General features: G+C 36.0%; 3 protein-coding genes and 1 long non-coding RNA gene across 5 annotated transcripts; 1 reads left to right on the top strand and 3 right to left on the bottom strand.

Annotated features, from left to right (window-relative positions):
• Window positions 1–1,073: 1,073 nt before the first annotated feature.
• LOC126604662 (KH domain-containing protein At1g09660/At1g09670-like) lies at window positions 1,074–6,232 on the top strand. 2 transcript variants are annotated; one of them, XM_050271948.1, is made up of 8 exons: window positions 1,074–1,450; window positions 1,580–1,690; window positions 3,335–3,420; window positions 3,595–3,734; window positions 4,142–4,276; window positions 4,364–4,480; window positions 5,436–5,579; window positions 5,653–6,232. In XM_050271948.1, the coding sequence occupies exons 2-8, from the start codon at window positions 1,593–1,595 to the stop codon at window positions 5,809–5,811; spliced, it is 879 nt and encodes a 292-aa protein (XP_050127905.1). In that variant the 5' UTR covers window positions 1,074–1,450; window positions 1,580–1,592; the 3' UTR covers window positions 5,812–6,232. The 2 variants fall into 2 exon arrangements, with proteins under 2 accessions (XP_050127905.1, XP_050127904.1); XM_050271947.1 differs by having other exon boundaries at window positions 1,075–1,340.
• A 407-nt stretch (window positions 6,233–6,639) lies between these two features.
• LOC126604663 (uncharacterized) lies at window positions 6,640–8,087 on the bottom strand. Its single transcript, XR_007616708.1, has 2 exons — window positions 7,810–8,087; window positions 6,640–7,772 (listed from the first exon to the last, which is right to left on the bottom strand). It is a non-coding gene; the product is annotated as an uncharacterized LOC126604663 (long non-coding RNA).
• A 5,952-nt stretch (window positions 8,088–14,039) lies between these two features.
• On the bottom strand, window positions 14,040–17,475 carry LOC126603890 (elongation factor 1-gamma). Its single transcript, XM_050270901.1, has 8 exons — window positions 17,357–17,475; window positions 17,181–17,226; window positions 16,213–16,362; window positions 16,067–16,127; window positions 15,940–15,992; window positions 15,695–15,796; window positions 14,721–15,228; window positions 14,040–14,619 (listed from the first exon to the last, which is right to left on the bottom strand). The coding sequence occupies exons 2-8, from the start codon at window positions 17,187–17,189 to the stop codon at window positions 14,240–14,242; spliced, it is 1,263 nt and encodes a 420-aa protein (XP_050126858.1). The 5' UTR covers window positions 17,190–17,226; window positions 17,357–17,475; the 3' UTR covers window positions 14,040–14,239.
• A 1,477-nt stretch (window positions 17,476–18,952) lies between these two features.
• Window positions 18,953–21,012, bottom strand: LOC126601626 (probable xyloglucan galactosyltransferase GT14). Its single transcript, XM_050268357.1, has one exon. The coding sequence runs from the start codon at window positions 20,808–20,810 to the stop codon at window positions 19,044–19,046; it is 1,767 nt and encodes a 588-aa protein (XP_050124314.1). The 5' UTR covers window positions 20,811–21,012; the 3' UTR covers window positions 18,953–19,043.
• Window positions 21,013–25,342: the final 4,330 nt, after the last annotated feature.

Genomic DNA, 25,342 nt, shown 5'->3' on the forward strand with positions numbered 1-25,342 from the left:
CCAGTTAAAGATACCACCCCTGGATGGAGGAAGAGTACTTCCAGAGAAGATGCCACATCTACCTATGAGACAGATAAGGCAAGTCAAGACGACAACACACTCCGATACTTAGAAGTTTCGTGATTACGAGATCATTCTCCCACAATATTTCCTAATGTCATTTGTACTAAATCATTCACTTGTACTCACTAAAGGAGAGCTTGAACCTATGTACTTGTGTAAACCCTTCACAATTAATGAGAACTCTTCTATTCCGTGGACGTAGCCAATCTGGGTGAACCACGTACATCTTGTGTTTGCTTTCCTATCTCTATCCATTTATATACTTATCCATACTAATGACCGGAGCAATCTAGCGAAGACCACAAAAAGCGACCGTTTTCGCTACCTAGGATTTATCTTGCAAGAGCACGGAGAATTAGACAGAGATCTCCACCATAGAATACGAGATGGATGGATGAAGTGTAAGAGTGCATCCGGCATGTTGTGTGACCGTCGTAGGCCACTGAAGCTCAAGGGAAAATTTTATAGGACGGCAATAAGGCCAGCGATGTTGTATGGCACAGAATGTTGGGCGGTGAAGCATCAACACGTACACAAAATGGGTGTAGCGGAGATGAGGATGCTTCGTGGGATGTGTGGGCACACGAGAAAGGATAAGATTGGGAATGAGGATATCCGAGGTAAAGTAGGAGTAGCCGAAATTGTAGGAAATATGAGAGAAAATCGGCTCCGATGATTTGGACATGTGCAAAGAAGGCCGACTGACGCTCCGGTTCGAAGATGTGACTACGGGACAGAGGTTCAGGGCTAAAGGGGTAGAGGAAGACCTAGGAAAACTTTGGAAGAGACTCTAAGAAAAGACTTAGAGTACTTGGATCTAACGGAGGACATGACACAAAACCGAGCGCAATGGCGTTCTAGGATTCATATAGCCGACCCCACTTAGTGGGAAAAGGCTTTGTTGTTGTTGTTGTTGTTGTTGTTCCATTTCTTTTTCAAATACCTTAACAATTATATTATAACACTGGTATATCGAACCGTCTTTCCAACAGATTAAAAATCTCTCCAAAGTCCGGGGGTTGTAAAGCATGCCCACCGCAACGTGCGGCAGCAGATGAGGTCGAAGGCACAACAAAAATAATACAGCAGTGGCTAGTGAGTGGTACTTGGTCAGCAGCAAAAGGATATAAATACAAGGAAGGGATCATTGAGACTGATGATGTAGTAGGGATTTTGCCTCTTTGTTCACTCTCTCGCACCAACCCCCACCTCTAATAAGGGGCAGAAAAGATTTGAATCTCTCTGCCCCCACCTCCCTCGTCTCTCCTTCCCGTCCGGTAAGCCTCTCTCTCTGTAAGTACATGGTATTTTTTTTCTTGCTGGGTTGTGTGTTGTTCTAGTGGGTGCTGCGTGTCTTCTTCAAAGTGGGTTCAATTTTCTTGTGAAGGTATTGCTTTATCGGTGTTTTTCTCAACTGGGTTTTGCTCATTTGACCTTTATATAGTGATATGCCATTTTTCTGCGTTTTCTGAAGTGGTTTTGTTCATTTGTTTTGTGGGTTCTTTGACATGTACAGTAGTCCCTGTGTTATGGGAGAGAGAATCCCTCCTAGAAGTTACTTCCAGTACCCACCTCCTGGAGTCCATGCTTCTCCACTCAGGTCTTCTCTCCCTGCAGATCGAGAGAGGTCAGTAATTTGCTTAATTTTTAATGTTTTACCTGTTAATTCATGTCATTTCGTTTCCTTGTTGATAGTTTATCAGTGATATGTGTAGCTGGTGGTTCCATACTTGACGTTTTCTGTCGTGTGAGTGGTGGTTTTATCATTAATACATTATACATTGATGGCTGTTCTTCATTTTGTCTTTCTTAGAAAGTACTTTAGTTTTCAAGGGATTATGTGTTTTATCCCATACATGTGGCTGTCCTATGCTTTTCTGATGTATTTGGGTTTCAGTCCTTATATTTCCTCTAGTATCTTTAGTAGGATTAAGATTGTACTGCACTATGAACTTTCGAGTCCTCGAGCATGCTCCATGAGTTTTTGGGAGTTAATTACATAAACCCCATTTGATTTTCAGTTTCAGATGGAAAAATATTTAAAGGGAACTAGTAAATGATTTCATATTTGGGAGATTGTTCTTGCAGACATTTCACTTTACCTTGTAATTTAACTACTTTTTTTTTTATTCCTGAAGTGTGATAAATTGTATCTAGATTGCCGGTTTCTTTTACTGTTCAAGAAAAAATGTTTATGTTTTTATAGATATGTCTTGTGAAGGAATTTCGGACTTTATTTGAAGTAGAAATATTGTTTAAACGCCATAAATAGTCAATTTGTTTTACCAATCATGAAAAAGATTGATTGCTACTTCGTACGTGCGTTTGGGAAGTTGATTTTGATACATTTCATACAAAATTGACTTCTTTTTTTTTGTAAATGCCATTAATTGATCTATATAGGCAGCGAACCCCATTGAATATCGAACAAAGTAATCCTCAGGAACTTGTTAACATGGATAAGCTTCAAAGGGTAATTTTAGTGCTTGCAAATTGGGATTTAACCAGACAAGTTCTTATTTCACTTCACATCCGCTGCTTTCATATCATACATTGTGCTTTTCTAAATATTGAATCAAAGCATAAAAGGAAAAAGACAAACCCACTCATTCTTTTGTTGCGATCATGCTTTTCAGTGGAAAAGTGTTATTAGCATGGCAGGTGAAAGTCGTGAGACATAGTTTTAAACCTACTTTCATGCTCACCTGCTTTTTCTCTGATCTTTTAAGTGGAACCCAAATCACTGTCGTTGTTATGCTTATTGCCGTTGTTATGCTCACCTGCTTTTTTACTGTTGGGAGGGAGTGGAGTTTGGGGACAAATTTCAATCACAGTCTTTATTGTGTCTTTTCGTTTTGCTGTTCTTTTACAGGCTGGAGGGGCTGCTTTTATCCTTTTAGTCATATTAATGTTCTTTATTATGTTGGCTTCCAGTCACCTTGTCCATTGTAATGATGTTCGTACTTTTCTCAATCATTGATGCACATCTCACTTCATGCATACAAGTGAAGATGAAGTGACGATGTTTGAGCATGCTGCTCATTCCCTTTGAAATCGTGACCATTTTCCAGTAATACTTCAATTGAGTTTGTAAAAAGAATCATTCAAACAACGTTGTGATTTCTGCATATATGATATAACATGAATATTCTTTCTCGAATTACATTAATACACTTCACTTTTGGAATGTCAACTAGTAGGGGGCACTACATAATACTGCTTTTTGAAGTATGCTAGGAGTTGACACATGATTTGGCTGGTGTAATGGCAGATATTTGGCTGAACTACTGGCAGAGAAGCAAAAGTTGGGACCATTCCTGCAAATATTTCCCCTATGTAGTAGACTTCTAAATCATGGTTAGATGAAATTTCTATCTAATGTTTTTCCCCTATGTAGCCCACTTCTAAATTTATGTCGCATTAAATTTTGTTCTCTCTTGTGAACTAACTTTTTTTGTTGTTGAAAATAAGTTTTGACCGCCTTTTTATCTTTTAACCCATAAACAATATACTTTTTTGATGCCATGACAGAGATCAGACGAGTATCAGGCTTCAATCAAACTCTTGCAGATCATGAGAGATTTGAGCATGACAGTCCATTTAGGTCATTAAGTCAAAACGCGAACGGTAGACCAATGGATTTGGAGGGATGGCCAGGAATACACATGGAGGTAATGGTAGTTATAGATGTAGGCTATGCGTATTTTGTAATTTGTTTGACTTTTTTCCAGAGTATTAAAAGCATACAAGGGCTTAGTATTTTCTTGCATGTGTGACAGTATAACCTTCATTTCTTGAAATGTAAGATGAGATTTTGAATTTTTATGCATGTTTGAGAAGCCTGTGAGACACAATGCCAGAGCTGTAGTCCAGTTTGTAATGTTTTGGTGGCCATCCAAGCACAAATTCCAATATGTTACTGTTGAAACAACTCTACCATTCGTAGTTCAATCATCTACCCGTAGTTGAATAATACTCTTTGATGGTGTATGATTTAGTGGGAAGAGAGTTTAGGTTTTGCTCATGTCTGATGTTGTTTGTATGTGTGAATCTTCATTCATGATAATTTCTCCTATAGGACAATGGACATATCCAGAGAATGGCCCCGTTCCAATCTCCTTCTATGGGCTGGCCTGGGGCGCAAGGAATTCCAGCCACCCCTATTGTAAAGAGAGTTATTAGACTTGATGTTCCGGTTGACAAATATCCACATGTAAGAAAGGAAGGGGTTATGATTTGTATAGAGTTGATTTTCAACATTTTTGTTTTAATTAACAATTTTTCACTCCCAACTTGGCAGTACAATTTTGTTGGCCGAATTTTGGGACCACGTGGGAACTCCTTAAAAAGAGTTGAAGCCATGACAGAGTGTAGGGTGTACATCCGAGGCCGGGGCTCTGTGAAGGATTCTGTAAAGGTAGTGTTAATATTTTTTGGAGTAGTTAGTTGGCAATGGCATGGTTGCATGAAAATTTAATTCTAAATTTGCTCATCCATATTTGTTTTAGAGGCATCAATCCATGCATTCTACAAAAGATATTTTTTTCTGATTTACGGTGGAGTTTGGCTCGTTAAAACTAAGTTCGTAGATATCTTATTTTTTTGTCTGCAACCTGCAAACTTCTAAACAAGGACATATCAAATTGTAGGCGATGGCATAGATAGCTCTTATCCATGTTCATCTAGTGGCGATGTGTGTTTCCTTTTTAGTTTTTACGTATTTCAATGCTAACAATGCTCATGAAGTTTTCAAATATGGGAATCGTAGCGAATCAATTAGAAACTTAGAAATAATTTCTTGTTCTGATTACGGTTGTCGATTACGGTTGTCATTAGATATATTGCATTGTTGTTTTGGTAGGTTAGATGTATATATTTATTGTTGTTGGTTGAAGTCAAAAGATAGTACAGTGAAACCTCATCACAGTGATACTCTATATAGTAATAATCTCCATTTAATCATGAAAAAAGTTCATACTGCAACTCACTGCAAACAGCTTGATCTATCGAAAATGACGTAGATGGAGATAGCTAGGAAATTACTGATTTTCTTATCATCCTCAGCTGGGATGGGGTTTTACGTGATTATTCTTGTACATCTTATCTTTAATTTGCTTGCCTAACATTTTATCCTTATATTTTTGTGGTCTCAACATTTGAATGACAAATAAGTTGGACATTTTCTGAATGGCATTGTGTGCTAAAAATGGAAGGCGGTGTATCGATTTTCAAACTTCATTGAAGAGTTATTTGTTTGAAAAATACTCATGTATCCTTGTCAAATTTTAGGTTTCAGTGATATCATTTGGCTCCTTACATATTTGTACTGATTCTGATTTTCATGATGCGCCGTCTACATTGTTTTTATTCAGGAAGAGAAATTAAAAGATAAGCCTGGATATGAACATCTTAATGAGCCGTTGCATGTGTTGGTGGAGGCTGAATTTCCGGAGGATATAATCAACGCTCGGTTGGATCATGCAGTGGCAATTCTAGAGAACCTTCTGAAGCCTGTGGTATGAATAGTATCGATCATGTAGTTTTGACTCAATTCATTTTCTTGGACAAGTTTTAACCCGTCTCTTGCAGGACGAGTCCTTCGATCACTATAAGAAGCAACAACTTAGAGAATTGGCTTTGCTAAACGGTACACTGAGGGAAGAGAGCCCTAGTATGAGCCCAAGTCTAAGCCCGAGCCTGTCGCCATTCAACAGCACAGGGATGAAACGAGCAAAGACAGGAAAATAATAAAATCCTCAAAATATGCTGATCGCGAGTAGTTTAATCGCAGAAACATCCACATCTGACTTGTCGAAGGTTTGACTTCCAACACATTGGGAGGCATTGTTGACAAACTGATGAACTGATTTCGAGCCCTTCTTCCAGCCTCTCAGACGGGTCAACAGCTTCTTTAGATCCGTTCGACATGCCTTCAACGTCCACGGTAATATATTCTTTCGTGTGTTATCCCATTGATAGCGAACACATTACTATTCTTTAGTTATATTGCAGCTTATAGCCTCTAGCTTGTAGGCCGTCGTTTGAATCTCTGTGATCATATTCCAGTATCTTGTACAAGGCAAAATGCTACTCATTGACTAGTTTTAATTTTGTTTTTGTGTGCATATATTGTGCAATTGTTTGCAATAAAAATAAAATGTTCAGATGAGTTTCTAATTAGTGCTACTATGTTTTGGCTTCACTATATTCACTTTTCCCCATTAGCATTGTCAACGTTACGTTGCAAGTGGTGGATTATTTTGATAGATATAACCCTTTTTTTTAACTCACTGTGTCTCGAGTTCAAACTCTCTCCTTTTTCCTTAGTGTAGCTTATGTTAGTGATATCATTTGTAATAAAAGTACATTTCATTTATGTTAAGGAATAGAAAGAAATTTATACAACAAATGACGCTTTACCGCAGTTGCCAAGCAAGTGCACTATGGTGCAGGTTCGATTCCTAGAGAATCCCCTTTCCCCTAACAACCAACTACATAACCCACTAACAGTATTGTTTGTAAAAAAAGGAATGAAATTCATACATATTTACTTGAAATGGGAAGAGAGAACGAGAATTGAATAAAGTATTTCACCTAATCAGTCCAATTCATGGGTTTTTCCAAGTATTTAAATTATGGTTTGTAATGTCGAATTCATTTGTCCTTTTCACGGCTAATAAGGTAGGAACTATCAACCCATTTGAGTCCCATCTCAACAACGACAACGCTAATTGCAAACCAAACCTTCCATTATTTCATATGTACACAATCTGTTCACATATGTGCTACTGTGACACTCATCTACAACACATGAACAACGGACTCGACTTTTCTTTCGGGTGCTCATCAAGCATCGTTGGAGGCAGTGTTCAGTCACAGAAACAGGGTTTTGAATGAACAGTTTCCGCACCTTCTTCGGTCTTTACTTTAAAGACAAGGCAACGGGCAATATAAGCTTAGAGATACCTTTAGATCATAAGACATAGAAAGGGAGAGACTGGAGTGGGCAGGAGGAAACATCAAGACAACTATATATGAGTTCTAAAACAGAAATTACGGGTTCGAAGGTCCTACATGAACATCCACAGCTCCCTTCCAAACTAAAATAGCAAAATTCTACAATCCGTTCAAAAAGTTCAAGAACAAACCACAACTGAATTATTGTTCCAAAAGTAAGGCAGCATAAGCCCCCAAATTTTGGGTAAAGAACAGATACAACACACAGAATGCATTGCTAAAACATGGACAACTGCGCTGGTAATAATTCAAAAATAATAAAAAGATGTCTCTACGTTATAAATACTTGGCTCCAACCTGCCTAGTATCTGATTTCCCCTACAAGTAAACAGGATCATAATGGAACTCATGAAATGATCGCACGGAAAGCATACCGCTGTGCTGGTAAGTGGCAAATCATCTGTAAGATAAAAAGATTTGCCCGAAATCTTGTAATATCAAATTTTTCTAAAAGAAGATCAACATGAAAATCAAACAATGACAAAAAGAAAACAAGTAGCTTTGAAACATTAGAAATGATACCCCTATCTAGATCCAGATAACTAGGTTCTCAATAGTTTTTGTATTGAGAAAGACAGCCTGACCCCGCAAATTGTACTGCCGTCATTTTCATATAACCTCGACAATGAACCCTTCAAAAGTTAACCAACTGAAAGCAGATGGCGCTAATGGCTTACTAGACTTACGGTTGCCTTAAATCATATCAACATTCAAGCAACTTACTAAGACTTTGATGTCAATCAAGCAGGTGAATTCAAAATCAAGGTCATTTATACACACTGATTGTGAACCTCAGTGTTCCATGTGAAATAGTATCCTTTCTTTAGCTCAAATATGGTATGATATCATACTAAAAAACAAAACGCAATACAAAAGGATAAGATTACATTTGAAGATATGATTACAAATGTCACAATTTGACAGAAATTATCTAACCTCAACCCCAGACACCAAACTTCCATCCTGGTTAGGAGACTGAGTTTTTCAAACACAAAATCCTTTCCACCCTGCAAAAACAAAGAAGAAAATTCCCTCATTAGGAAATAATTCATCAACCAATAATCATATAGATAGAAGTAACCGTATGGAGAAATACCATAAACCGACTGACTTTCCAAACTTAACCAGGATACAGTAAGCGATGGATATCTCAAGGATTTGATAAATACTCGCAAATTTTTATTTTATTTTTTGGTAAAAATGCTCGCAAAATTTTTGGTAGATCATCTACATAAATTAGAGTATGATCAAGATTCAAAACACAAGCAAAAAGGAAAATGATACTCAAAAAACCATCAGAGTCTAGATTTCTAAATGAAAACAAGGGAAGATTAGAAACTGATATTATCTCACTTTATAATGATCCATATAGGCTTCTGTACACAAAGTGGTCTTTCCCTTTTACGATACACTATTAATAACTCTTACTCTTCCCTAAACACATCTTTAGAATTCCCACTATACCGTTGGTGTTCCTATAAAAGATTGATGTCAATTTTGATATCTTTAAAAGCATCTACAATGGGAGATGCAAAATGTCTTGGGGGGTGTGCATTTCACAGTTCTTGTTGGCCAGAAAGCCCTCCAATCGGTGAATTTTAAGGGGTTGTAAAATAATACCCATCTTGCTGGAAATTGTAAGTACAAATGTAAATTTGCATCTCTCAATTAAAATGCTCTAAGTAGTTTCTTAGTATTCTGACACCCTACTAATTACAGAGTAGAAAATCTAAAACAATTTTCAAAAGAAGGAAATAACAGTTTGCACATTGAAAAGAAGAAGAAAAAAAGGCTAGGAGGCACACCTTGAATATAAACGCACAGTACATCAATCCCGAAGACCGAGTTCGAGCTCAAGCTCATCATCCTCTTCAAACAACTTCAAAAGCCGAGCATACTGTTCTTCTCGTTTCTTCTTTTGCCATAGCTTGAAAAGGAAAAAGGAGAACAACGCAACTACTACAAGTCCAAGGAATATGATGAACAATGTAGACCCAGTGTGGCTGGAAGTAGAACGACTCTCAGATTTTTTACCATCTTTGGAACTTGATGAATCATCAGAAAAGCCTGAACGAAAAGGACCAAAAGTTAATAGATCTTATCATGGTAACATGAGAAAAAATTAATCATATACATATCACATCATCAAGAAGCATCACATCTCATTCCTTCATCTGTTCATCTAATTCCCTCATGTCACATAAAGGCGCGTTCTACGAGAAGCAAGGATCTAGTCTATCGTAAGGTCGAATTTCAAGACTTAAAAGTTATAGAACAATTAAATCATGCGATGCTTGCGGGGTGCTTCACCGCCAAGAATCTTAAAACATAATTAATTTGCAGCTACCAAAGCAAGTACTCAAACTTGAGATGTTGCAAAATATGTACATTTTCTCTTTTGTTCATTTTTCAAAGGTTCTAAAGCCACACCTACACTCGACCACAGATTTCCGCTAAGATTACATTCGAAAATCCAGCTACGATACTTGGATTCCATAAAAACAGATAACCCAGATACACAATCCACTTCAAAGTTGGCAACAAGAAAGTACATAACAAGACAATGTTCCAAAAAGAAAACCAAAGTTCGGATTTTTTTTCTTAATCTCAAATTTCAAATTTAAACATAAGCATTTCCTTTTGCGGGGAAACCAAATCAGGACAAGATTAAACAAACAATGACTAACTTGGGTTTGGTTAAGGTAGGTTTTTAGCTAATTAAAAACAGAAAAAACACAAATTTGGAACTTTCTTTTTCTCAGAAACCAAACAAGTGATTTGAAACGGACCCAGAAAGCAACAAACAGAGATAATTCAATTACCAAATATACTAGCAAAATAATCCAATAAATTAAGTAAAATTCGTTTGCTTTGTGATATACAAAACAAATATATATATAAATCAACATAATTAATGCATAATTATTTTGAAATTGAACCTGGAAAGAATTGCAGAGAAATTGAAGCGAATAATAGAAACAAAGTCGGCGATCTGCAACCAGAAAATTCACTCATCTCTCCAAAACTCTGCGTCTCTGAAACTTTCGCCTTCTCAAAGTTTGGAGAGATCGCTCCTCTTTCACGCAACCACGCTTTTCGTGTTTTTTTTCTTTATTTTTTATTTTTTATTTTTTTAATTTGAATAACAACAAAAATATTGTTTTCTTTCAGTACGATCCACGTATTTTCCATATTACTAGTTGCACCATGTTCGAATCTTTTTTATCCTGACTTGAGACACGATGATGCCAAACCAGAGTTTGTCAACTTTATTGAGCATATGCGTCCAGTTGTTCAACACCAAAAATCCGGTAACATAATTGTTAGTGTAATTTAAAAACTAATTAGTAATTCATAATATCCTTTTAACATAAAATTAATTATTATTTATCATGATGCTAATTCAAGTGATTGTTAGTCAGTGCTTGCAAGTTGTGTATAACTGTATCATATGAACACCAGAATTTGGATTTTGCTCCCCATAAAATCTTGTGGGTTGTGTCCCAAAGGTTCGGTGGATCTTAACCTACCACTACAACAAAGGCATGTACATGTACATGAAGAATCATGACGTTGTATTGGAAAGCAACAGGCCTTACATGGACAACCCAATCAACGTAAGCACTGACTAAGCACCCTTAAATTCAAATATTTACAAATATGCTAATTAATTATTGAACCTTTTTCAATTCTACTCTCAAAGACATGACTTAAAAATCCGATTTGGAGATTACGGGATACTAAGGGCCCAACATGAAATAATTAAAAATCCAATTTTGTGTTGGCCCCTTAGTATCCCGTAATCTCCAAATCGGATTTGTAAGCCATGTCTTTGAAAGTAGAATTGAAAAAGGTTCAATAATTTAACTATCATATTTGTAAATATTTGAATTTAAAGGTGTTTGGTTAGTTCTTACGTTGATTGGGTTGTCCATATAAGCTCAGTCCCTTTTCAATACAACATTATGATTCTTCATGTACAGTAGTGCGTCCAATATATGGTTGGACTTGTGTTTGATTAGTTGTTACGTTGATTGGGTTGTCCAGATAAGCCCAGTCGCTTTTCAATACAACATCATGATTCTTCATGTACAGTAGTGCGTCCAACATATGGTTGGACTTTGTCATAGTGGTAGGTCAAGGTCCTCTTCTTTAGGCGCGGATGAACCCTAGGGTCACAATCCACAAGGTGTTGTGGGGAGAGCAAAAGCCAGATTCATGTGTTCATGTGGTACATGTAAGCACTAAATTGTCCATCACTAATTTGAATTGACATCATGTTTTATAAATAACTAATTTTATGTTAAAATAATATTATGGTTACTGATTAGTTTCTAAATTGCACTAATAATTATATTACTTACTAGCTTCTTGGTGTCAAAACAACTGGATGCATATGCTCAATGCGGTTGACGAACTCTGGCTGAGTTTGGGTGTCATTCCATGATATAGAATTCGTGATTGCTCTACTACTAGTAAGTTTTGTATCCAAGTAGTTTATGGGCCATTAGCTAGCTCTTAGCTCTATATATAATTAGGAAAACTAATGAAAATGACTTCAAACCTTTACATTTTAATAAAAAATCATCCACAAACTTTATTTAACAATAAGGACAAAAGACTAAAAAAATAAAAAAACTAACACATCCAACTTGCGCTCCCACCCCCCCCCCCCCACCCCAAAAAACTTCAACCACTCCATCTTTTCTCCCATCTTTTTGTTTAATAGATTTTTTTTATTTTTTATTTTTTCCTACCAAGATAGTGAGAATTTTTTGGTGTGGTCCCTAAAGGAACATTGGCTGCCATGCCAATTGATCCGATCACAAGTACTTTTGCTGGAAACGGTTGTGGGGGGAGGTTTTTAGCAAATGCAGCTCGCGAAAGGGCTGCTGGCGGCACTTGAGTTTCATTCCTGGAGGGGGCTGCAAAACCACTGCAACTAGTGGAATGACACTGCTAACTGCACCGTATGACTTTGTTATCGGACAACTTCCAGATTGCAGCCACTCATTACCCAATGCCTCATGATTAGAATCTTTTTTCGAGGAATTAGATTTCCTTTGCTGTTTCTTCCATGCATCGAAACTGAATGGCCCTCCAGGACCAAAGACTGAGACAAATTGTAGCTGCCTTTGTAGCTAATGGATTAAACATGGGTGGTAGGGCTGAAGGTTGAGGCTCAACTATGTCAAAAGAATGCGAAATCCAAACTTGTGCACTTGGTTCTTTAAGCACACTGTTAGAGACATATTTACGATAGCCCCATATATATAGTTTAGATTACTTGCGCCTAAAGTTTCTATATTGTAATATTTTAGTTTCCTACCAGTTATAGGAAAACTCAAAAACTCTTCTTCGGTGTTGAGCAGTCTAGTTCAAAGAGGGAGAAGAATGTAGGAGAGAAGGATTTATGTGCAGAAAGAGAGGACACTTCAGAGTTTCATTTTAGTAAGTTTTCATAAACAGTGTCGTAAATTTTATAAACAGTGTCGTAAGTTTTCATAAACAATGTAGTAAGGTTTCATAAAAAGTGTAGTAAGTTTCATAAACAGTGTACCGTGAGTCCGAACGTAAGATTTTTTGTCATTTTTATTAAAATTATGTCTTTTTCATTAAAATTTAAGTTCTTTTGTCATTTTTATTAAAATTTAAAGGTTTTTCATTAAAATTTAAGTCTTTTTAATTAAATAAAGTTATAACATGGTTTTTTATTAAAATAAACTTAGTCCAAACCCTTTTCATGAAAGTTCCCACGAGTGACGTGAACTTCTTGTGGAGTAGGGAAGGGTCTGATGTTGTAGTCATTGGACGTGGTAATTTATTTCTAGACGTTTCTTCGGTTGTCTGCAGCTGTAACGGCTCTGCCTCCGCTTTCCATCTGAGGGGATTTAGGCGTTTCTTTCCACTTCTGCAGCTAGATAGGTTCCCTCTACCTCTTGAAATCTTTTGTTACAAGTGCAAATGGTAACTAATATACATTTAAGTCCTACATAGATTCTTTGGGTTTTCGTCATAAGTGCATATGCTGTGCTGTAACTCTGTAAAGCTTGTTTTGTGCGTCCAACTTGTTCCATGTAATAAGTTTTATCTGTGAATTTATTTAATTGCCACGACCAAATGGCTTAAAATTAAGGGTTGAGATTTTGACACAATCAACTTTTGTGTTGAGAATCTCTACTCCAAAATTTCATCGTTTCGTCACTTTTTGAGCAAAGCAGATTTCGCTTGACATATAATATCAACATTCTCCCAAAAAACATATATAAAATCCAATTAAGAATGACTCATCAATAGTGGTTTAGTCTTCTAACTTTGAACTAATTTGATAACAGATGTCATACAAATAAAGAGTTATCCAAAAGAGAGTATTCGCTTTTTGCATACAAGATACTGGCGGAGGGGAATCAAAATTGAGATCTTAGATAAGTGAGAACTCTTAACTAACTTAACTACAAATCTTTTACAAATTCTCATACTTCAATATATAGAAAAGATGAAAACTGACTTTATCGAATCAATTCGGCGTCCATGTTAGAAAAAATCCTCCACCAAGTGCCCTAAAAAACAGTAGCTAACTTGACAGTTTTATGGACAAAAGGACGGATGTTGTAACAATTCGAGAGATTTTTCAGTGTGACCGGCACACAAGATGGTACACCACATGTTATTATACAAATAGTGAGATATGTGTTAAAAAGTTAATAGCTTAAAAACTAAAATTTTCCACCATTTACATCCCGTCACAATGAAAAATTTCCCGTAACAATTCCAATGGTTATTTTATCAAAATTTGCTCCCCACCCGACACTGAGCGGGATTTTAACTTTTCTTACAAAGAGATTTGGTATCATACTCAGCATATTCTCGTGGTCCTCAAATGTTTGTGGCCTTTGAGCAAACCGATACAATGACTAGATCCCATGATCCCGTCGTTTAGATTAAAATCGAACGGTAGGTAACGAAATCAAATCACAATAAAAATAAACATTAGATGTCGCTATCACAAGGAATTTTATGTCTAAACCATTCTCCAAAATTAAATTGCAATAACATGGATTATAAGTTATACTTGGTCACTCGCAGAGAGAAACCCTAACAAAAAAAGATCAGACCGACCAAAAACACACCCCTTTCCGGTGAAGGAATTTAGACATTTTCACTTGAAGCACTTGGCGTCCAAAAGAGCCTCTCCCTCGAACGGCTCCTGGTCTTCGATCATCTGGTTGACACGCTCCTTTTGGTTTTCATCTGAAATGTCAACCTTTGTCCAGCTGTAGAGCTCCATATCGTAGCACTCATACATCACGAATTTGGGAATTTCTTGCCCACGGAAGAGCCACAGCCCCTTCACCTTGAATGGTGCCTCTGAGCCAATCACAAGCATCTTCCCAAAGGCATACTTGCGGGCCAGATCCATCCGCTGAAGGAATCCACCGACCTTGTTCAGTGTCACGAAGGAAACTGTATTCTCATCATTGTACTTGTACTCACAGAACCAAAGAGAGTATCCTTCAGGGTCGTACATGTCCCAGAATCCTGCAATAAACAAAGGCGTATGCATCAATTTAAGGTTATCAAACCCAACTGGTATTTTTGACTTCCTACATTCCAGAAAGACCAAGCATTGGGATAATTACCTTTAATAGCAACCTCACGGAAGTTGCTCTTTGTGTTAGAGTACAGTCTCTTCCAGTCATCCAAAACCATCTTACTTGGGGGAAGCAGATCAAGAGGATTCTTGGGTTTTGGCTTTGGAGCCTCTTCCACTTCCTCAGCAGCTTCTGCTTTGGGTTTTGCCGGCTCCTTTTTGGCTTCTTTCTTGGGCTCCTCCTTGATCTTGCCCTTAGCAGGCTGGGCAGGCTTCTTTGCAGATGCAACTGGTGGAACTGAAACAGCCTGCTCAACATCACCCAGTACCTTTTTGAAGTTTGGTTGATTGACCAGGGTCCAGAAGTATCTCTCAACATGCGGAAACTCTGAAGTGAAGCTCTTAGTCATGACGTTGGCGAACCCCACGTACAAATTGCATACGACAACAATGTCAGCAAGGGTTACAGAATGCCCAACTAGGTATGTGTTTGAAGCAATATGGGTGTTCAAGGCACCTAGTGCTCTCTTCAATGCAGAAATCGCAGCTTCCTCAGCCTAATTAGAATATACAGAAAATGTTATAAAGACTCCAATGAACAATCAAGGTAGCTGGAAGGAACGAGGGAATCATAAACAACATAGATTGTGCACTGTAAACCAGGGAAAGAATCATATATTTCAATTTAGTCAAGTGTCACAACCAAATTTGTGTTGACCATTTCAGCCAATGTATTTGACATGATTGTATATCTGACCATAACAACTAACAGGATCCGTTGTAACTAGCCTTAAAAAGAGTGCAACTGGTATTAAAAAAAATTATCATATTCCATTAATCTTCACTATGTGACGCTACTAACTAAACAAAATATATATTTAATGTCTCTATGATAAATGATCGATTTCCATGGTTCCTAAAAAAATAAACAAAATAAGCACACTTTAAGCAATCAAATCGTAAAAAAAATGCTACCTAAACTGGGAATATAAAAAGACAAAGAATCAAGATTATGTAACTCACTGGAGGAAGATACACGCCATATCCCAGTCTTGGATAGTACCACTTGCTTATGTTAGCATCAATCTCCATGGATCCAAAATCAATCCATTGCTCGATATGGGCCTGAAGAATAACATACAATGGTAAGCATAACAAAAATCTTATTTCACCAGGACCAAGAAAAATGATAAAACAGAAAAAGGGAGATGCACTTGAGCCTTTAGGTTTACACATGGAAAAATAACAGACGGATAAGAGTTTCTTACATAATCAATCAGAGAACAACCATACAGAGGATTATCAGCTTTCAAGCGTGCAACTGAAGCAACACAAAAACATAGTTAACTTCCAATACAACAATAAAAATGCATAAATATAATTTGATAGTCTTACCATAGCGAGCAATAGCGTTACTCTCAAAAATGGGACCATCCGGTGTTACCAACAGCGGAACCTGAAATTATACATAGATTCTTTAATACATAAAATCAAACCAAAATTTCCTTAAGCATGTATATAATGAGAAAACAAAAGTCTACCTTCCCAATAGGGTTTAACTTCAAATATTCAGGAGTTTTGTTTGAGACACCCATGTCAAAGTTAGGTGCAAGTTCAACTTTCACACCAGTATACTCTGCAGTAATGAGTGCCTTGTAACCATTTTTGTTTGTCTTCCCTGCATGCAAAACCTGAAAAGTAAACATTACAAACCTTATTAGTAAACAAAGATACCAAAATTGACGCCGATAACATAATAGTTGAAACCAAAACACACCCACAAATCATATAAAAAACTTAAAACAGGTTTGAATATTAACACTGTTTGGATGAGGGAAATAAACTTGAAATTTGGGTAAAAGAATTTATAAATTGATGCACCAAATCCTTTGTTTGGATTCATAAACATAGAAATTTAGAATTTCCGCATGGAAAAAAAAAACTTGAAATTTGGGACTTCCAATTCCCAAGTTTAAATTCCATGTAAATAGGTGTCATTTCCCAATTTCTATGATTGAGAGTTCAAAAATAACATATCCCGTATTCAATTTCATTGTTCTTTTAGGTTAACCAAACAAGAAAATTCACAAATTCTAGAAAATAAAATCCCGTCATTTCAATTACCGTCATTTTAAAATTCCTTAGTAATCTTAAATTTCTTCATACAAACATAGTGTAAGTGAACTAAAGCAGAACAAATCCCTAAAAATTGTTTAAGTTCAAATGGGTTTTCTAGTATTTTATCAATATATCAGGTCAACCCGAAAATCAAATCTAATTTTGAAAACAGATCAATATAAGAACATCTAAAATTGAACTGTATCATCATCAACCAAATCTACACTGGCCATTCGTGAAACCAAACGCATAAGATCACTGAATTACGACCTTTTTGAGATGCAATCGAAACACAAATCGACAACTGTGAACGTAAGAAGAATTGGACTACAGTGCAATCAGAGACAACAACTGAGATTGGAAGATTAGAAGAAACAAAACTAAAACTCACCAGAGCCATGGCTGTTCCAGAAAAACGTTTCGCTCAGACTTTAGATCTGAAATATGCAAAGCCAAAAAAAAACCCAAACTTTGTTATCAGCATTACAGTGGAAAAAAATTGGTAGATGCGAAGAGAAGACTTTTGACTTCAATTTTCTCGAGAAACAAACAGAAAGTGAGAGAGACCTGTGAGGCGGAGCGTTCTTCCGAGAGAGAAGTTAGAGAGCAAGAGACGATATACTGATATAGGGAAAGCCAAGAGCTAGGGTTTTTGTTGCGACTGAAAAATGACTAAAGCGATTTATGGGTCGGGTCATATTTTCACTTTTGGCTACATCCGGCCCATTTTCAGCCCTCCGTACATTCTGGTTATTTTTAATCCATTTTATGCTCGGCCCAATCCCCACAGGAGTTGGATTGAAATTTCCGATTCCGCCATTAAACTTTCCGTTCTGACTCCAATTTTTTTTTTAATTTACTAGCATATGGGCACACACAAAGTGTGAGAAAATTTTTTATTTTTGTTTTTGAAATAGAAAGAAAGAGGAAGAGACTGATAGAGAACGTGGGAGTGGGAATTTTTTTATTTTTTTTTATAATTTAGAAATATGTTATGATTACATGTAGATGAGGTTTTGAAAAAAAAAACAGCAAAATTTAGTTGTGTGAAATTATATTTCTGTCTCATATTTCTTATTCCTGTTTTGTTTTAATTAGAGAATTAAATTGGTAATTTCATAGGATTTTAGTTGAGAATGAGTGCTTTATTAATTAGTAGAGATTATTATTAAAATGAGGGAGAGTTTTGTATTCGGGATGTAGGAGCATTATCCACAGATATTGGACTACATACCACATATTATTGAATACGAACATTTCCAAGTTTATAATCTGAATCTTTTGTATTGATTCCAAAAATTCTAAATTTATAACTTAACTTTTGTATTGTATGGTTTCGTAATTAAATACCCTTATCATAATATTTGCAACCCACATGAATAGGAACCCACATAATTTTCGCTAGTAGCCATAAGAGTATCTTCAAATGAGATGTCAAATTTTAAACATAAAATTTAAATTTGACAGCTTATATAGCATTTTGACATCTTTTAAAGTTTTATTGTCCATCCCGATATGTCAAAATAAATTTTTATTTTATTTTATTATAATATAAATGATTAAATTAAAAAAACTTAGTAAAAGGCATTTAATAATTATGAAATCTGGACCGTTCACCATTTCTTTTTAACAAGAGGGGACCGTTCACTTATCTCGATTGAACAAAAGGAAACGGGTCAACAACAACATTAATTGCAATGATGATTAAACCAATAAAAAATTAATAAAAAGCATTAATAATTAATTTTGAAACTGCTGTCAAATTTGATAGCAACTCCCTTACTACCAATTCATGTCATTGCCACATAAGATTTGATATTTCGGTTGGAGAACATTAGTGTGGTCTTTTTTTACTGTTATAGCTTATGTAGACATTTTGACATATCTTTTAGAGATACTCTAAATGGTTGCAAAGTGAAAGCCCATTATAAACCCACATGATGGGTAAGAAAATCGTCTCACATACTAATCACAGTTTTCCTATCGTCACTTTGCATTAATTTCATTTTGTAGATCATTACTTGTCACTCAGCAGTTCTTATTCAAATTCTCCACATAGGCCTTGAGCTCTTGATAGCACCCAACTTCGACCTAAAGTTTCACAAAAATTATTGGCCAAAACCAAATTTTCTAACAAATAATGTTTGAGAAAGCATCTTAATAAAAAAAAAATTCCATAATCCACAAAGAAATCTTTACATATTTACATTGCAATGAAGGACACATTACAAAAAAAAAAAAAAAATGGAAAAAGTTAACCTGCAGGCATATCAAATTTTCTACCGTTTAGTTCTGAAAAAGCAACGCCAGGATCCTTGCCCTCTTTCATGTCCCTCCTAATTTTCTCTACCTTGTCAAGCATTCCTTTAACCGCTATGTCAAATGCATCTTCAACTGTCTCCAGTCTTGGTGCCATTGGATTTGCATATATCACTCTCGGAATCAATCTTACAACTTCCTTTCTCATTGCTACCACTTGATGCTTCGGAATTCGAAGCAGCGTCTCGTTGATGATCGCCTTTTGATCCTTGATATCGTTTTCGGATATGAACACGGAGTATTTAGATGGGGTGTTGGGGAAATGCCACAAGTATTGCACGTAGGCGGAACCCGGATGGAAGAAAACTGGAATGCAGCCTGCCAAGATGGAATCAAACGTTGATCGACGCGTGTACGAGTCTCCCGAAGGCTGCAGGCAAAAAACTGATGCTTCAAACACCTTCATTACGTTTAGAGGGTCGTCGCACTTTTTTGCACCATTGTAGCAGCTTACAAGTTTGCATGTGGCCGAAGACCGGCATTGGTTTATAATCGTATCCCGAATATTGTCTTTCGAATCGGACCTTGGTGCACCAGCGAAAGAGAAGAGGTACCGCCTTTTTCGGTTTCTCATTCTTCTCTGCCACTCGAACACCTCACTGTCCTTTGAGGGATGGAAGTATGTTGGGTATGGTATTGCCTGCTCATTGTTCCAGGAGCCCGATTCGATAGACAACAATGTCATGTTCTTGGATTCGGGCAAAAACATAAGCTTGGAACCCCAATCGGAGTTGTTGTCTGTCAGCCTCCTGAAATCCCAAGCAATCCTCCCTCCAACTAAGAAATGGTCTCTCCCCCACATTGCTTTCCATTCGGGCCTACGCGAAAGCCACTTCACCAATTCAAGAGGAGATGCATCTCTCACCGATGTGTTGTAGTCCCAGAGGTATCGTCCCACATCAAGGCCGGCATAAAAGGGTACAAATATCGCAGAGGCCAACGACGAATCATTGGTTAAACACCTGTACTTCTTCATCCTGTTATGAAAAATAACTTCCAATGAAAACTGGTTTGTAGCAAACCAACCATTTCCCACCAGTTTTCCTTTAGAATTGTGAATTCTTGGACCAAGTCCCATGTTTGACAAGTGGGAGCACATATCATTCCATCTCACGAGTGAATGGCAATTCTTGAGCAAGTCCTGGTTGAACCTCTTAGGAAGATCATAAACATAAATATATCGACCGGAGCACGAATCAGCATCAGAGTTATTCTTCCCAATCTCATTAGATATCGGTTGTGCTGGTGGTGAAGATATCGATTGTACTGGTGGTGAAGATATCGATTGTACTGGTGGTGGAGATATCGGTTGTGCTGGTGGTGACTTACTAATGACAACAGACTTAACGCTATGATTTTCCTCTCTGCCATGACCAAAAAACTGTGCAGGAATAGCGTTACTAGTACTCGAATTCGTGACATTAAGCGTGAGCCAAATCTCGGTTTGATTGGATGATATTGGAGTAGAATGATCATGATAAGGAAGAGAGGTAGAATTATCTTGGTTGACTATTACGTTTGCAAAGTTGGTGATAAAATAGGTGACCTGTTGAGTATTTCTTCCGGCGCTTAGAGCCGAATAGTCGGATAAAAGCAACACGAAGACTAAAAGAAATGAAGCAATTAGGAGGAAAAACCAGGGTTGATTATGGCACCTTCCGGCAACCCGCGATTTCTCCATCAAAACCAGCAGCCTCTTCATCGTATGAACACTTGATGAGAGAGAGAGAGAGAGAGAGAGAGAGAGAGAGAGAGAGAGAGAGATTAGTCCATCACTTGTTTTGTAAGACACAATTAATAAAGAGAAAATGAAAGAAAAAAAAGTTGGGAGAAATGAATTGTTGAGGAAGAAAAGGAAGTGTTAAATTGGCAATATGTTGGCTTTCCCATTAATTAAGGAAAATATGTAATCATATACGAAACACTTCATTCCCAGAAGAAGCTTCATTGGAAATTCATGGAAAAAATAATTTTCCTCCTTTGAGTTTTTCCATCGCTAAGTTGACAAAGACATGGTAAGAAGAATCATGGAGTTTCAATTTCTGATCGTATGATTGTATTTTTTTTTTTTTTTTTTACAAACGATAGCATTAGTGGTAAAATTGTTACATGTAGGAGGAGAGGACCAGTGGAGATCAAAGCCGCACCAAAATGCATATACATTATTGCCTTCTGCCACTAGGGTAAAGCGTCATCATTTGCTTATGGTTTATTTTTTAGTTGAAAGAAATTGAATGGATATTTTTGGGAGGATTTCTTTTGGATTTGTGAGAAAATAAGAATAATTATTGTTTGTTTTAAATTTGTGAGAGAAAATACAAATTCATATATGCATTCTGGTCAGGACGGTTTGTTTTACTCTATATCCTTTCCTGATGGAGCACTATATAACTTTCCATATATAAAAAGATTTGAATTTAAAAGATTACATTTGGATTCGGTGTTTGATCTCATTCCTTGACGGTTTAACTGTTAACTGCAAAATTGAAAGTCAACTGTTAAGGGGTAACTTCGTTTTGAACTGAAGGTCAACTGTGGAATGTGCATATATACGAGAGGGAGAACAAAAATCTAAGCAACTAGCACTTTACCACATGAACTAGTCTCCACTAGGTTAGAGGAGGTTGTATAATTGATACACGTGAATACGAGGACAATATATTATGGTGGGTTAACGACTCGTTGCAAAAGTGTATTTGTAAATCTGATTTGTATTACATATACACTTTTTTTTTTTGTGGGAGTGAATTATGCACATTTGCTCATAATTATGGTCATTAATTCTTCTTTGATTTGTTTTGTCCAACGATTAGAAGGAGAATAAAAAAGTAGCAGCATGTCAAAAAAAGTGGGCATTAATAATTCATCTTTTTCTTGCACTTGGGGGTATTATTAGAGATGACCTCTTTAAGAATTGGATTAGATTTTCAATCTGATGATAAAAAATGATGTAGGCTGTCAAAACTTGCGTTGATTTTTTTGGTCAAAACCCTCGTTGATAAAAGAAAAATGATTTGGACTGGGACATTTAGAGTCTGTTTGATATCCTATTTGAAATTTTTTATCATATCTCAAAATATTTCTTGAAAATAATTTTCTTTAAGACTCAAAAATTTGATTGGTTTGCGATTTAAATTTTTTAAATCTTATGACTTAAACTAGACAAAGAGATATAAAAAGAGGGATCGCACGAGAGGGAGGAAGATGAGAGAGAAGAAAAGAAAGTAAGAGATGATTGAAGGAAAGAGAAAGAAGAGAGATGATTTGACAAGATAGAGAGAAAGAACCGAGAGAATAAAGATAGCAGATTGAAGGAGAGGTAAAAAAAATTAAAAAAATTAAAAAAAAAAGGAGAGAAAAAGAAGGGGGAGAGAGAGAGAGAGAGAGAGAGAGAGAGAGAGAGAGAGAGAGAGAGAGATTTGGAGTGAGAGGGGAGGAAAGAGAGAAAAAAAATGAGTAAGTTTAAGTTTAAAAACTCTAAAAACTAACTTTTTATGTTTTTAGAGAATATACTATATTTTTGAATTAATCTTGAGTTCAGTTTTTTAAAATAGTCATACCAAACAAGTTTTTAATGCCTAAAACTTGAAAATTGTTTTTGAGTTTAAAAAGTTAGATTCAAGTATCAAACAGACCCTTAGTTTTTTTTATTTTTTTATTTTAAAGGTGACCAGTTGGTGGCTCAACCATGTCAGTCTATCCTTTCAAAAATTAGGAAGACTTACATAAGCTTTCAACCTCCCCCTGACAACCATCGTAAGTCATGGTCTAGTTTGCAATATATGCCTTGTTTGCTATATTGTTTTACATTAGTGTACAGATTTAGAATAGTCAAACCATAATAGAGGTACATTTTGATAGCATTGAGTTTATTAATGAATTAATTACATATAAACAAAGATGCTTTCCAAATTAAGATATTTCTAAATTACGTTATTAAAAATTGAAATTCTTTTTTTTTTTTAAAGAAAAAAAATAAAACAAACTTTGTGCTAATGTCATTGAACATCGGAAGCAAAGAGAAGTTCTGGAAGCCGCCATGGTTGAAATAATAACCGTTGGACTGATTCATATGGTTGAGGAATCGACTTTGCGGACATGTCAAAGCCAATCGAAATTGAAGTCACATTCATATGTAAATAATTATGCAAAAAACAATCATATCAACCATAATTTTGAATGTTACGTGCCTTGTTCGATCATCATTCTTCGCTCTTTATTCATATTTTTTCTCTCTAGATGTTTAGAAATTCTTCTTAGTTATGTTGAATTGCATATATAAAATATAATAATAATATTGAAATATTTGTTTTGTGTGGCAACTTCGTACGCAACAGGCTTAAACGTCATTTCACCATCAATTTTGTTGCTTCCGCTTCACACCATCCCACCTTTGAAAGAACAAGACTTGGCTGAATTTTCAGCAGCAAATTTTGCTTACATTCAATTCCGGGTTGACACGTGTTCAAGTTTTGATTTTTTTTAATTAAAATTTGGACATGTGTCTATACGGGATTGGATATAAGTAGGAATGGCTGCTGAATTATTCAGCAGCCAAGTTAATTCCCCTTTGAAATGAAGAGATTTTTCTATTTATCTGAAATTTAAGTCGGTACACTACATGTCATATGATTAAAGAGAAATATATTTTTTTAGTATTCTTCTAATTGTATTATGACGTGAGATACACCAACTCGTATTTTATCAAGCTTATGGTGTTCAATTTGGTTCGATTCTTTTTGGCTTAGAATCTTGTTTCGTTTGTGTATGTAGCATCTCATATCAACAACCAAAAATGCTAAAGTATCATGCTAAATATTTTTTTTTTTGGTTTTTGTTTTAATAGTATACTATTTTCGTATATGAGTTTGGATCAAAGCTACAAAAGTCGATCCTCGAGTCGAACGGAGTAAAATTCTCTCTCCTCTCTTTTTTCTCTCCCCTTTCCTCCCCTCCTATTTGAACGGTTACGGTTAAGTCACGTCAACATCTTATATTAATTTTTATAACAAAAGAAAGACAAAATAAGAGAATATGAGAGGATGAGATGGAAGAGGATGAAAAGAAAGGGGAAGAAAATCCTAATCCGAGTCGAACTCATCTTTTCCAAACAGCCCATCAGTTTTGAAAAGTATCCACTTCAGTCTAATACTTACAACAAGTTTCATGGTTTTTCGATGAGCGCTAGTAATTGTTCAACAAGTTCCGAATTTTAAGATCGGAAAGTTGAGATTTTGAGTTGATAAGAGAAGATGGGAGTAAGGGGATGCAGTGTTTGGCAATTTTATTACTCAAGCATCCATGGATGTCAAGTTATTTGTCTCTATAAAATCTTGTTCTTTGTTTTATTAATTTTATATAATTTACAGTTGCCAACATAAATTTTCTTTCCTATAAAAAAACATAAATTTGTTCTGATCTAAACTAAAGAAGAAGGGAGAGACGGCAAAGAAAAGAAAAGAGCGTGAGGATTTGTGTGATATTTTTCATGCTTAAACCTTTATTTATAATAATAAGAGGGACAAAATAATTTGCTTCTAACATTTAACATTTAACTTATTAACGTTATCACTCGAATAAAAAAAAAGTAAATTACACAAAACTGCTTCAATTATGGATCGAACCACAATCTTATACCTCATGTTTTAAACATTACAATGTCATACCTCAACTCATGAATTCGTAATGATGACATGGCAGGGGCAGAGCCCACTCCTTTGACAATTGGAATAAAAAATTAATTAATAATAAATTTTTTTATTTACAATTAAAATCAATTTAAAAAACAACTCTCTCAGCCGCAACCCTCCCTCCCCCTTCATCCCCAATCCTCTGTTACCCCCCTCTCACATTTTCCAAGCAACCAAACAAACCAAAGCATATAATTTTGAGTAAATTGTAGCAATGATCTCTCAATTTTAATCAAATTGGAGCAATGGTCCCTCAACTAAAAATCCATTACCATTGGTCCCTCAACTTATCAAAATGTGTAGCTATAGTCATTTTCATCAATTTTATCAAAATTTTGTCAAAATAAGTTATGTTGGAATAACCATTTATATAATTAGGGTCCCCCAACTCATCAAAGTGTGTAATTATGATCATTTTCGTCAACTGCGTAAAAAATTTTGTCAAAACGAGTTATGTTGGAAGGACCATTGCTACAATTGGGTTAAATTTAAGGGGCAATTTCTCCAATTGAATTAAAGTTGAGGGACCAATGGTAATGGATTT

Source organism: Malus sylvestris, chromosome 15, assembly GCF_916048215.2.
Source record: "Malus sylvestris chromosome 15, drMalSylv7.2, whole genome shotgun sequence".
Lineage (NCBI taxonomy): Eukaryota > Viridiplantae > Streptophyta > Magnoliopsida > Rosales > Rosaceae > Malus > Malus sylvestris.

Coding starts and splice junctions, on each gene's coding strand:
- LOC126604662 (XM_050271948.1), top strand. CDS start 1,593: ATGGGAGAGAGAATCCCTCCTAGAAGTTACTTCCAGTACCCACCTCCT. Junction 1,691..3,334: donor CTCCCTGCAGATCGAGAGAG/GTCAGTAATTTG, acceptor GTGTAATGGCAG/ATATTTGGCTGAACTACTGG. Junction 4,277..4,363: donor CGGTTGACAAATATCCACAT/GTAAGAAAGGAA, acceptor CCAACTTGGCAG/TACAATTTTGTTGGCCGAAT.
- LOC126601626 (XM_050268357.1), bottom strand. CDS start 20,810: ATGAAGAGGCTGCTGGTTTTGATGGAGAAATCGCGGGTTGCCGGAAGG.
- LOC126603890 (XM_050270901.1), bottom strand. Junction 15,797..15,939: donor GTTGTTCTCTGATTGATTAT/GTAAGAAACTCT, acceptor GTTATTCTTCAG/GCCCATATCGAGCAATGGAT. Junction 14,620..14,720: donor CCGTGAGGTTGCTATTAAAG/GTAATTATCCCA, acceptor TGTTTATTGCAG/GATTCTGGGACATGTACGAC.